Source organism: Ascaphus truei, chromosome 14 (assembly GCF_040206685.1).
Source record: "Ascaphus truei isolate aAscTru1 chromosome 14, aAscTru1.hap1, whole genome shotgun sequence".
NCBI classification, from domain to species: domain Eukaryota; kingdom Metazoa; phylum Chordata; class Amphibia; order Anura; family Ascaphidae; genus Ascaphus; species Ascaphus truei.
This window is the reverse complement of record NC_134496.1, coordinates 1,653,309-1,666,923: the sequence shown is the minus strand read 5'-3', so window position 1 is coordinate 1,666,923 and position 13,615 is coordinate 1,653,309. Positions and strand designations below refer to the sequence as shown.

At 41.6% G+C, this 13,615-nt stretch overlaps 1 protein-coding gene across 4 annotated transcripts in view; it reads right to left on the bottom strand.

Annotated features, from left to right (window-relative positions):
• Positions 1–6,676: 6,676 nt before the first annotated feature.
• The window catches only part of KLHL24 (kelch like family member 24), a 101,113-nt gene continuing 94,174 nt past the window's right edge, over positions 6,677–13,615 (bottom strand). For all 4 annotated transcript variants that reach the window (XM_075569486.1, XM_075569483.1, XM_075569485.1 and 1 more), the window contains one exon: positions 6,677–11,360. In XM_075569486.1, the coding sequence (XP_075425601.1) occupies positions 11,160–11,360 (201 nt within the window). In that variant the 3' untranslated portion in view covers positions 6,677–11,159. The remainder of the gene's footprint in view (positions 11,361–13,615) is intronic.

The following is a 13,615-nucleotide window of genomic DNA, read 5'->3' as shown; positions in this document are numbered from 1 at the left end:
ATGATGCGCATGTGCCGGGAATTTACATGATGACGTCATGACGCGATCTGGCACAAAACGGAGGCGAATCAGCTGGGTATTTAGAGGGGTGTATCTGCAGTAGTTATTCACTCCTTGACAAAGAACTACTGTTCAAACTGCGTAGGAGGTGTTTTCCTGTGCTTATTTTACTCCAATAAAGAATTTTTTTATTATTTGGATCCCCTCCTGACTCCAGTTCTTGATGGTGCTCTACTCTTCTCGCATATATCAGTGATTCCGCCTGCCCTGCAGCTCCTGGCTCTCCTCCCTCCTCAGAGCTCGCTATAACCTGCTGCTGCAGAGCGAAACTAAACTCTGCCTGTGAGCTACGGGGCTACGGGGGAGGAGGTGCTCTTCTACTGAATTCTTTGCTTGTGTGTGTGTGTGATCGTGTGAGAGAGAGAGTGTGAGTGTGTGTGAGAGAGTGTGACAGTGTGTGTGTGACTGAGTGTGTGTGTGTGACTGTGTGTGTGTGTGTGTGTGTGTGTGTGTGTGTGTGTGTGTGTGTGTGTGTGAGAGAGAGAGAGAGAGTGTGTGAGAGAGAGTGTGAGAGAGAGAGTGTGTGAGAGAGTGTGTGAGAGAGTGTGTGTGAGAGTGTGAGAGAGAGTGTGAGTGTGTGTGTGAGAGAGAGAGTGTGATAGTGTGTGTGTGACTGAGTGTGTGTGTGTGTGACTGAGTGTGCGTGTGTGTGTGTGTGTGTGACTGAGTGTGTGTGTGTGTGTGTGTGTGTGTGTGAGAGTGTGTGAGTTTGTGAGAGAGTGTGTGAGAGATAGAGTGTAGAGAGAGAGTGTGAGTGTGTGTGTGTGTATGTGTGTGTGAGAGTGTGTGTGTGAGAGTGTGAGAGTGTGTGTGAGTGTGTGTGTGAGAGAGAGTGTGAGGAGAGAGAGTGTGAGAAGGAGAGATAGGGTGTCAGAAGCAGAGAGTGTGAGAAGGGGAAAGAGTGTGAGAAGGGGAGAGTGTGAGAAGGGGAGAGAGGGTGTGAGAAGGGGAGAGAGCATGAGAAGGAGAGAGAGGGTGTGAGAAGGGGAGAGAGCGTGAGAAGGGGAGAGAGAGTGTGAGAAAGGGAGAGAGAGTATGAGAAGGGAGAGAGAGTATGAGAAGGGAGAGAGAGTATGAGAAGGGGAGAGAGCGTGAGAAAGGGAGAGAGTATGAGAAGGGAAAGAGAGTGTGAGGAGAGAAGTAGAGAGCGAGCTGCTATACAGTACTGACCCGCGTGCGCGCCTCTCACCTCCTTGCTTGCTCCCATTCATTTTATTTCAATAAAGCCTACAGTATTTATTTTGGTTACGAATGCGTTATTTACATCAGTTATGCACGTATATGATGTTTGCAGTACAGTACATGCATTGTAAAGTGGAAAAAGGCAGTGCTTCACTTTAAGTACATTTTCACTTTACATACATGCTCCGGTCCCATTGCGTATGTTAAAGCGGGGTATGTCTGTGTTACATAGTTACATACATGCTCCGGTCCCATTGCGTATGTTAAAGCGGGGTATGTCTGTGTTACATAGTTACATACATGCTCCGGTCCCATTGCGTATGTTAAAGCGGGGTATGTCTGTGTTACATAGTTACATACATGCTCCGGTCCCATTGCGTATGTAAAAGCGGGGTATGTCTGTGTTACATAGTTACATACATGCTCCGGTCCCATTGCGTATGTTAAAGCGGGGTATGTCTGTGTTACATAGTTACATACATGCTCCGGTCCCATTGCGTATGTTAAAGCGGGGTATGTCTGTGTTACATAGTTACATACATGCTCCGGTCCCATTGCGTATGTTAAAGCGGGGTATGTCTGTGTTACATAGTTACATACATGCTCCGGTCCCATTGCGTATGTTAAAGCGGGGTATGCCTGTACTCAAGATGACACTGGGCTTTTCTATCAACATTCTAGAGCACAAACACTAATATATTGTTTATTTTCCCATCTTGTTATTTACTTTTATCCTAACTTCCTTGTCAGTGCCCAGCCCTCATCCAGCTCTTAACTTTTACTTAACTGTTTTCTTATTGTAATACGAAAAAAAAACATTACCATAATCCGTTTATTTTTATATTTTCAACAAAAGACAGGTGACTGCCTACCTGGGTGGGTGGGTGACTGACTGCCTGGGTGGTTGACTGCCTGAGTGGGTGACTGACTGAGTGGTTGGTGGATGGGTGTGTGACTGGGTGAGTGAGTGACTGGGTGGGGTACTGAGTGACTGGGTGGGTGGGTGACTGACCTTGACCGGGTGGGTGCTGCTTCCTTGCCCACCAGATGCTTCCCCCACTACCCCTGATATCCCTGTGGCAGGAGGTGGGCACATGGGGGAAGCTGGGTTGGCGCGCGCAGGGAAAGCTGGGTTGGCACGCATGCAGGGGAAGCTCAATTGGTGCGTGCGGGCTCGCAATGGCGCTTCCCCTCCATCCCACGTTGGGAGCAGGGGGGGGGAGCGGGCCCACAGGCTGCAGGCCGGACACCTTGCTTGATCCTTTGCAGACGCACTTACTAGAACACCCTCCTACTGTCTCTGTAAGTTCTCTCTACTTACCAGTTAGATTGTATGCTCTTCAGGATAGGAACACCTTTAACTAACGTTACTTTTATGTCTGAAGTGCTTATTCCCATTATATTATGTTACATGATATGAATTGCTATGTACATGGATGGCGCTATATAAATATATACATACATACATACATAGTGTGACTAGGGGAATGGGATTCAAAACAGTTATAGAGATGAGGACGGGTCTGTCAGAGTAGGGTAATATGGACAATTGGGGACATAAGGAGAGACCTGAAGTAACAGAGCAGTGTGAAACCTTTCAACATATTAATTTAAATGGTCAATGCTTTATTTAAGAAAAAAAAAGTTAAAGACCAATACTGTGTATTCTATATTTTAAAATGTTTATTGGTATAATATATATATATTTTTAAAAACCTTACAAAATCGTTCAATAGAACAAAAACATAAATATGACAGTATATCAGAAAGTTACAAACAAACCCTTATGTATTGTGCAAGTACACCAATAAAACTTTGTTCTGCAAAAAAAATCCTATTGAAAGGTGCACGGTCAGTGACCCAACATGTATAGAAACTCATAGAAATAGATTAGAACTCTTGACCCACCTAGTCCACCTATCAATCGTGAAACCTCAGACTCCATTAGATCCTGACCTTTCTTTCAGATTTGGCAAGCCCTTGTGTTCATCTCACGACAGTGTTGAATTTACTCCCTGTGTTGACTCTACCATCCCTGCTGGGAGGCTATGCCACAAATCCAACACCCTTTCCATGAAGAAGTGCTTCCTCACATTTCCCCTGAGCATCCCCACCCTCCGGCTTCAGGGCCTGTCCTGTTCCAGTGCTTCTCTTTCTCCGGAATATGCTTCCATTCTGTACCTTGTTTATATGCTTGATGTATTTTGCAGTTTTTCATACACACAACCCCCCCTCCCCCCCCCCATCTCCCTTATTTTTTTTCCCATTCTGCACATGTGATCTTTTATTTGTATGGCACCACATATTCTGCAGCACAGTACAATGTGGGAGGGAGGACAATAAGATTATATATCAGTACATATAATGTTAAGACAAATGGAAACAATAAGTTGACCCCTTCCCTGAGAAACTTTGATATGTTCACTGTTTAATAAAAAGGGTTGATTTGAAAGTATTGCCTCTGCCCTATAAACAAACAATCTGTAGCACAATTTCCCCATTTATAAAGATAGGTCCATATACTAGTCACCAAGAGAAAGAAATGTATCAGTATAATTGGTTTCCTTAGAAAAGATTTTAACACCCTCCGTTAAATGAATGTACAGTACTGTATCACTGATTTGTTCCTGTAGAAATGGACACTTATTTATCTTGCACAAGTCCTCTTTTATTCTGGTCTTAACAAATACTAACTGTTCTACAGTGTTATGCCTTTGACTAATTTTGAAATCATATTCCCTTTACAAAGGAAGGAAGTGGGAATTGAATATGTAACTATAGATTCCAGGGCTCCTATTCAATACAATATGAAGACTGTGCTGGAGAATTCATCTGACATTATCTGAACTTCTCTCCAGTTCGCCGCATACTAAGTAGAGGCCAGTTACTCAGCCTAGTCACGAAAGAGATTAGATAAAGGAGGTGAAGCCCTCTTAAACCATCTGGAGGCATTAAAGCTGCAGTTCAGTCAATATCCTGCATGTGTGTTTTTTTTAATAAATCAGTTCTGTATTAATACTTTTAGCATTTTCTGTTTTTAAAAAAACAACTTTGAAAGACCAATTTTCTTGTATTCTATTTTAACAACCATTTGCTAAGGCACTGCCCCTTCATGTCCTGTCACAAGCCCTGGCACACCCCTTTGTCAGCCCTGCCCTCCCTCTAGCACATGTCAGTGCAGGAGTGCTCATGAATATTCATGAGCTTCCACTGAGTGACAGAAGCAGAGGAAAAACATATGCCATATCTAAAAATTTCGCCGATCAATACATGGAGAATGAATTGACTGGCAGCTATACAGTTTTTTAGGTAATTAGAGATTGCCCACATGAAACTATTGAATGAAAAAAAAAATAATAAAAAATAAAAAAAAGACCGAACTGCAGCTTTAAAGATCTTTTGCTATTTCATTTGTTTTAACATGATATTTTAAGGAAGAAATATGCTGGTCACATATATAAAGATGGATTGTCCTGTGAATGTTTCCTTCCATCCATATTTAAGTATCTACTTGTTGAATGTTTGGAAGACTGATCCCTCAAGAATCTTGTGTTAGGCTGCGTCCCCGCTGGCACGGAGTGCGCGGTGCTTGCCGCTTTTAGTTACATAAATGTATATGGGCAAGTCCCCGCGGGCACTCGTGCGCGGGCACGCACGCTCACTCAATCTTGGCGCTTGAGTAAACCAAAAAAAATGTATTTTCCAGAGCGCTCAATTGCCTGCAACGCCCCCCGCGCATGCTTGCGAAATAGCAAGGACACCCAGCGCTCATGCTTGGAGAGCTGGTTACGTCACCACCGGCGGGGACGCAGCCCTAAAGAGGGAAGTAGATATTAGGCCAGCACTGGCGGTAGCCATGGAAACACCTTAATTTGGACGCGTCCCTACTGTTTAAATACATTTAACTCTGCCTCAAATTAAAATATACTGTTGCCATTATAATGCCAATAAACATGGTTTTCAACACGTCTCAGTGTAATTTGGGGAGCGACTATAAAAACGTTAATAACCCACATTTATACGAGGGTTTTGTTTCCCTGGGGTCCTGCTGTTTAAAGTACAAATCATTTATGCTACATATTATCTGGAAGTAAAACATGCAGTCTGGTAGTGAATTAAATGGTCTCTAATGCGGGAGAACAGGACAGAATGATGTAGCCAAGAAACCTGCCATCAATCTCCCAGTGCCGGTGGCATCAAATTAGACTAATGTATTCTTGGCTCAAGTCTATTGGTACAGTACCTGTAACTTCACCGTATAACACCACATCATAAAAAGTAATTAGAACCTGTAGGTGGCGCTGATGCTTTAACGTGTTAAATGGTATATTGTGCTTAAACAGGAACAGTTTATCTGAATTTAATAAGACTAATCGGTCATTGCAGTGCAGCAAGGGATTCTCAGCTAGTGACCTGTGGGCTAACACTGGCCCACAAAGGGCAGTTGAGTGGCCCGGTCTGCTCTGGCTATTGTCATTGCACTTGCCAAGTACTACTGTACTTTTAACACTGAAACTCACTTTTATAATGTAAATACATATGGAATGAATGTTATAAGTGCTGACAATTTTTAAGTGTAATGGTTTTAAATCTTTTTAAATACAACTACAATGGCAGTATTCTTGTGGCCCTTCGACTCCGAAATTGTTACTGCTCTAGGCCCCTGGGAAACAGAGCGGATTTGCACCTGCCACCACAGGAAAGCCATAGTAGTATTTTGGAGAGGTATCCATTCAAAAAACACAACGCCATCTAAAAGTCAAGGTGGAAAATAACATTAACCTTGATCTTTGAACACGTTAACTGGGACAATAAGAGCCGCTACCTGTCTCTATGTTCCTTTCACCTGAATACATTACAGTTTGTTACTTTACAATCTACGTGATTAGATTAAAACACTTTTAAAATTTCATAAACTACATTGTAGCCTGTTCCATGATACATCCAGGATCCATCAGACTGGCTTCAGCTGAAAGGTTTCAGGAATAATGTTATCAAAATATGAACATATGCACTACCGTCAAATATAAGAAAGTTGTTTTAATTTCCCAAATGCTTTTCTTTTGGGTGCTATGGTTAATGATCTATATATCTATATCTATATATATCTATATATATCTATATATATCTATATCATCAAAAAATAAATAGATGATACCGTTCTGTGGCTAACGAAATGCTTTTATTTGTGCGAGCTTTCGAGATACACTGATCTCTTCTTCCGGCGATGTTACAATGAATGAAGCAAAAGCTATACCATCGCCGGAAGAAGAGATCAGTGTATCTCGAAAGCTCGCACAAATAAAAGCATTTCGTTAGCCACAGAACGGTATCATCTATTTATTTTTTGATTATTGAAGCTCGGCTAACACGGTACTGATACCTCTACATGTGTATATATATACACATATACATATACATACACATACATATATATATATATATATATATAATATTGACTTGTATAGCAGTGAATCACCCCCCAAAGCTCCTTCATAAGTTGACACCAATTCTATCTGCAACATAATGGCAAACAGCTTGGTTTTTGCATGTTTGTTTGATTGACCATTCCTAGGCTGTTTATTTTCTTAATATATGTATATTACTAACTTTGTTCATATTACAAATCATACCCTTCAGTTCTGGAGGAGTTTGTTGCCAATACTTAGAACATGTTGAATTGCAGACATGTTTAACATTGATAGACATGCATGGCACACGGAAAATCCCTTTACAGGTTAGTTAGTAGTTATTAAAGCAGCAATCCCAGCTGTTTATTTCTTCTCTTTTAACTTGCTTTTATATTTTTTACAGGATATGAGCAGTCCTCTGGAGCGAAATGCACTTATTGTGAAGTTACTGGTTTTAAATCATGTCAAATAACAAATAAACAAAATGACCACCATATCTTGCGGATCCAGTCTGCTGATAGGAAGCCACAATGTAATTGGCTGTGGCTCCCTATTGGACAGACATTTAAAGCCCCTTTCAAAGCAAGGAAGAAACACTGGTAACTGTACTGGTAACTGTACTACTAAGTATCTCAGGAACCAGACGCATTTTTTTTTTGTATTTTAAACAATTTATCAGTTGTCCACTTCATTAAATTCCAACTACTCAAAGAGAAACGTTACTTGTTTCCAATTAACTATGATTCCCCCCTCTTTCTTTGGGTCCTTTGTACTTAATGGTTATTAGCAGATACATATTGTTCTACAAAGAACAGAAGAACAATATGGATGCACAACTTACCTACAGACACAAACACAAACTTATCACATAGGAGATTAGGTAAAAATCACACAAAGTCTGCAAAACATTTGGATACTATGGGAAATTGAAAGTTAAATAAAGGTTATAAACAATTTAATATACCTACTGTTTAGTTTTTTTTTAAGGGTTAAATCTCCTATAGTTCAACCACTGATCATCACCAACGAAGGGGTGGTGTGGGGGGGGGGGAACCAGCCATGGCCCGGTGGAGTAAGGGGCAACGCAAACCGTGAATGTCATTGCTAGGTGTCCCCCGCACCGTGCTGAAGCACAGGGCCTGCCGGTCGATCAGGATCAGGTGCAGATATAATAAGAGTTACCAAGGTCCCCAGAGCAGCAGAAGAACAAGCAAAGGTCTGCGGTACTGGGGACCGTGTCGGCGTTAATCCTCCGGTGCCGTGACCATCGTGTGAGCGTGACACCAAAGACATTAAATCTCACTACATCTGCATTCCACCCCCCTCCCCACCCCAGCTCATAACCTTAGCTGATTCCCCTTCCACACACTGGTAACTGGGACCAGTGCGCCAGGCTTGTCGTGGGCCCTGATAACCTGTTGGCGGTCCGGTCAATGCGATTTGTTCACTTTGGTCCTAGAAGGTTCTTCATCTTTAAAAGTCATAAGTATACATGGCACTACAAATCCCCAAAGTATTAGATGACACAAACAAAACATTCAACTTAATTGAAGTATCTGTAGAAGTCAAGTATTTTTCCATTGATAAAAATGTGTTTTATACATTTACAAATACCTTTGGTAGGTGCATGTATTAACAAGGAGCTGTTCTAATTGCCCTCAGGATCCTAATAAAGTGAAATGGTGTCAATAATTAAAAATAATTATAATTCAAATATAAACATATAATATACTTGTAAGATACACAACATGGACAAACTTACTAAGATAAAACCTGGTAAGCAGGCAACAGCTAAAGGCAAGAACCTAGAGCTCCCCAGTTTCAGCAGTGAGTTTTCAAGTGAACACACTAATAATAACGCATGGTAGCCTATACTTTTACTAATAATTAGGCCGATAGGAGGGTTAACATCAAAGAGAAAAGCACTTTTAAGTGCAGTATGGCAGAGGTGCGCACACTGGGTTGCGCGGCGCTTACAGAGACCATGCGGTCTTCACCAAAGTATTTAAATAAAATACTGGGGGAGCGCACGCGAGGCCACTAAGTCCCTTACTTGGTCTAAGGCGGCTTTGGCGACGCGTCGCCATGGTGTCAAATGATGCCGCGACATCACATTGGCAGGGTGAGTTCAGAAGACGTCAGAGAACAAGCGGGGGGGGGGGGTGGGAGAGAAGGGGGGAGAACAGGCAGTGGTGCGTGACGGAAACGTTTGCGCACCCCTGCAGTATGGTATGGTCCCGCTGTGCATACAGTAGGTATAGCAACAGGGAATATATCTTTCCTGACGAAAGTATCAAATACTAAACACTTACCACTGACATGGGCAATATGGCGATGAGCAGCGTCCCATATTACCCAGGCAACTGACTGTTTAACACTTCAGTCTGGCGTTGCTCTAGTCACCCAGGAAGAAGCATCTGTCATGACAAGAAACGTCGCTGCGTAGGCGTCTGACATCACAAGCAAGACGCCACCTGGTCGAGTAACAGTGTCTCAGAGACGTCGGCAGATCCTTTCACTCTGCCGGTCTCTGATAGGAAGGTGATTCCCTACAGTGCCAGTAACGCACGGGGGTGGTGGATTTGGAGGGATCCGTCAATTATTAATTCCTTGTACTTCACCTCTCCACTTACCCTTTATAATCTTTTGCTTTCACTCCTGCAAACCACTTTAGCAGGAGATACTTTTTGATTGCAACTAAACTGATACAGTTACTGGGACTTGTTAGAAATTGATACAAGCCCACTCCAGATTTTGTATCTGTAATCACATGAGTTCCCTGTTCCTACACCTATGCACAGGGGGACCATACCATACTGCACAAAAAGTGATTTTCTCTATGATGCTAACCCTCCGATCGGCCTAATTATTATCTCTCAGTAAAAGTAGAGGCTACCATGCCTTATTAGTGAGTTCACTTTAAAACTCACTGCTGAAACTGGCGAGCTCTACGCTCGTACATTCAAATGTTGCTTGTTTACCAGGTTTTATCTTAGTAAGTTTGTTCGTGTATCTCATAATTATATGTTTATATTTTAATTAAATATTTTTTAATTATTGACACCATTTCACTTTATTAGGATCCTGTGCAATCCTAACAGTGATCTTTCCGCTCTCCCTGTGACATTTAATACCTGCTGTGCACCATCCTATACATGCAGATGTGTATTGTTATAAGTTTACATCCGTTCACTATAGTATTTAAGCTGTAGCAAGTGAGTTTCCTTATCTTATTAACAAGGAGCGCTACATGTATGTAGGAAAATATACCATCGTTATAAATATGCTTTTTTCTCTACATAAATCTTAGTTTTTTTTACTTTGTATTATTCTACACCTGGCACATTTGGATACATGGGCGCCCTATTAGATTGTAATCGCTTTAGGAAAAAGGCTCCCTTTTCCTATGTGTATTTGCTAAACCACCACTTTGTCCTCCTTCACTCCTGAAGGGGTTAAATCACTGTATTGTGCAATTTCTATGTATATTTCAATTGTTTGCATTTTTAGATGGTAATGTGCTTTGCTCACGGTTAACAAAATACAGAAATAATACACATTATGTTATTTTTTACAAGATTAAGCACTTGTGCTTTGCTAATCCCCCACACAACAATGCCACAAAAACGTTTTGCCGAGTATATTAATATATACCTCTAGCAATAAAAAAAACTTTTGTACGTAGAGAACAATAGTCCCAATACTGTGCTGCTGACACAATTCCAAACCCCAATAATAAAATGGTCACTGTGTAGAACCTGTTATTACAATGGGATAGAAGGCAGGACAGGGTGTCAACACAGCAGATCAGACAAGGATCTGTATTTTAGAGCCATTCAAAGGGGCAATGCCCCATTCTGTAATGCACTAAAAGGTGAATTGGGGGTGGGAGATGCAGCTGCTTTGAACCAAATTATTTCTGTGGAAAAGGAGGCTTGCAGAAAGAAAAATGCATAGATATTCATATAACTATCATTATAAAGTGAATATATGTATGCCTGCTGGGCATATTTTTGTCATGACCATGAACGCGTTACTTTTATACAACAATATTCTTTGAAACACAAAGCAACAGTGAAATGTTCTTATCAAAGATCAAGATGAAGAGTGCTAAATATTCTGAGAGTGCTGTGTGTTGTTCTCAGAAGCTTTTGTAGAGAAATTCCCCCATTACAAATACTTAAAAACACAAAATCAGAAGCCCCAACAAACATCATCAAATGAATCTGCATATAAAATTAGCAGAAAGTTCCAAACACATATATTACAAATATTTAACAAGTCTTTTTCTCACCCCAGAAATACAATTGCACCAAACAAACGGAGATATGGCTAAATCCAGACAGTTCTAAAGGTTAGGGAAAAACAAACTGTACCTCCTATTATAATGAACCCTTTTGCTGACTAGGGGAACCCATTGCGTTGCTAGCCCCTCCTGCAGCAAAGGGGATACATGGCGTACGTTTCCCACTGCCTGGCTGTTTTCCGTCCTCTCCGGACGGTTGTTCACAGTTTGAAGGTTTTTTCGTTGTATCTGTGGATCGTTACGCAGCCGTGGTAAGAGACCGGTCTGGGCATCGCCGCCACGCCAGTGATGATGCTGGTTGCAGGATCGTAGCACAGAATGGTGTCTGCGGCTTCTCCGTTTTCCCCTCTTCCTCCCAGTATAAAAATTTTCCCGTTGCATACAGACATGCCACAGTTCTCCTAGAATGGGAACAGAGAGCATAGAATTAATTTTGGCAATGTCACACAGGGAAAATGGGATAAGGAACACCCAACAACTGAAAAATACCGTATTTCCTCGATTGTAAGACGCCTTCGATTGTAAGACGTACCATCGATTTGGCCCTTACAAATCGAGGAAAATTACTTTTTCACTTACCATGTTTCAGGAGAGGTCCCATGTCAACAGAGGATGAAGCTTTGTTGAAGATGGAAAGTGGGCAGGTGTGCGCGCGGGAGAAAAGGGCCCAAGTCTGCAGGTGAATGAAGATAAGAAGACAGTGGGCATGCGGTGGTGGCAGGAGATCATAATAGCAGGAGAGCTGAGCAGGAGCAGAACGGCATAAGCGAACAGCTGGGATGGAGCACACTGTAACACCAGAAGTTGACCGGTGTCTGACTTCCGGTTACAGTGTGCTCATCCCCAGCCGTTCCACTATGAAGCTCTGGTCCTGCTCAGTTCTCCTGCTATTATGATCTCCTACCGCCACCTCCACCGCACGCCCGCTGTCTTCTTCATTCAACTGCAGACTTGGGACCTGTCCGGCCGCCGAACTTCCGCCCGCTGTCCATATTCAACCATCTGCAGACATGGGACCTCTCCTGCTGCGCCCCCTTTGTCCTCCACTGACATGGGACTTCTCCTGGAACATGGGAAGTGAAAAGAGGGGGTTAGTACTGTGGACACGTTTTATTTTGTATTTTTTTTAATACATCGATTCTAAGACGCACCCCGATTTCAGACATGTGAAAATCGAAAAAAAGGTGCATCTTAGAATCGAGGAAATAGGGTAATACAATGGATGCAAGTTGGAGGAAAGGAGATTTCACCAGCAACAAAGGAAAGGGTTCTTTACAATAAGGACAGTTACAATGTGGAATTCATTACCCATGGAGACTATGATGGCAGATACAATAGATTTGTTAAAAAAAAAAGGTTGGACTTCTTTATAGAAAGGAAATGTATACAGGGATATACCAAATAAGTAAACATGGGAAGGATGTTGATCCAGGGAGTAATCCAATTGCCAATTATAGAGTCAGGAAGGAATTTATTTTCCCCTTATGAGATATCATTGGATGATATGTCACTGGGGTTATTTGTTTGCCTTCCTCTGGATCAACATACTGTAAGTATGTATATAGGATAAAGTATCTGTCGTCTAAATTTAGCATAGGTTGAACTTGATGGACGCACGTCTTTTTTCAAACGCATCATCTACTATGTAACAAGTGTCTAAGGTGGAAAAACGTTAAGCCACCTAATAAAGATACTCGCGCAGCATATTTCAGCATGAACATTGGGATTTGCAATCCTGCAAGGCTCATCATTGCTATGCCTTTATTTTAAGGTTGTTTGTAAGCGAGATCTATTTTTGCTACCAATATACTTTTTTTGCCAGTTACACAAAAGCAGGGGTCCCGGTATCGATCCTTGGAGATACTCCACTTACAACTTTTGCCCAACCTGAAAACATTTAAGTTATGACAACACTCTGTTGTCTATCCTTCAACCAGTTTGTAATCCAGGTTCAAATATTTCTTACAGAGTCTAATTGCCTGTATTTTGAACACTAACCTCGTGTGGCACCGTATCAAAAGCCTTTGCCAAATCTAAGTAGACCACAACAACTGCATTACACTCGTCTAAATTCCTACTTACCTCCTCAATAATAAGGTTAATCTTGTGGTACTGAGCCTGTGGAAAATTGAGTCCTTGAATATTAAATATAATGGTTTGGCTATTACTGAACTTAAAGAACTCTTGGATGTATGCCATCGGGGCCAGGTGCCTTATTTACTTTCATTTTATCAAGCCGCCTATGCACTTTTTGGGCAGTTAAAAAAAAAAACATTGTTTGTTAATATAAAAGTTGTGCCTTCCTCCTGTGGCATCCCGATTTGTTTCCCAACAAGGAACTACTGCAAATAATCTACTGTATATAGATAGTGAAGGACAAAAACATTGATGTCAAGTATTGTATTATTAAAATGGCGGTCCTGCAGCAAGCAAAAAATAAACAAACAACATTCTCAATACAGATCTGATCACATAAAATCCCCAAATATCAGTGATATTTTGGCGTTCTGGGCCATAATTTATTTATTTTTTCAGTGAGGCTACACTGCATTTCATACAGCAGATAAGCACCACTTGTCCCACATTGTCTACCCATGATCCTATATGTCGTTAAACCTCAGACCCTATTTGATCATTGGGTGTCTTTCAAATTTAG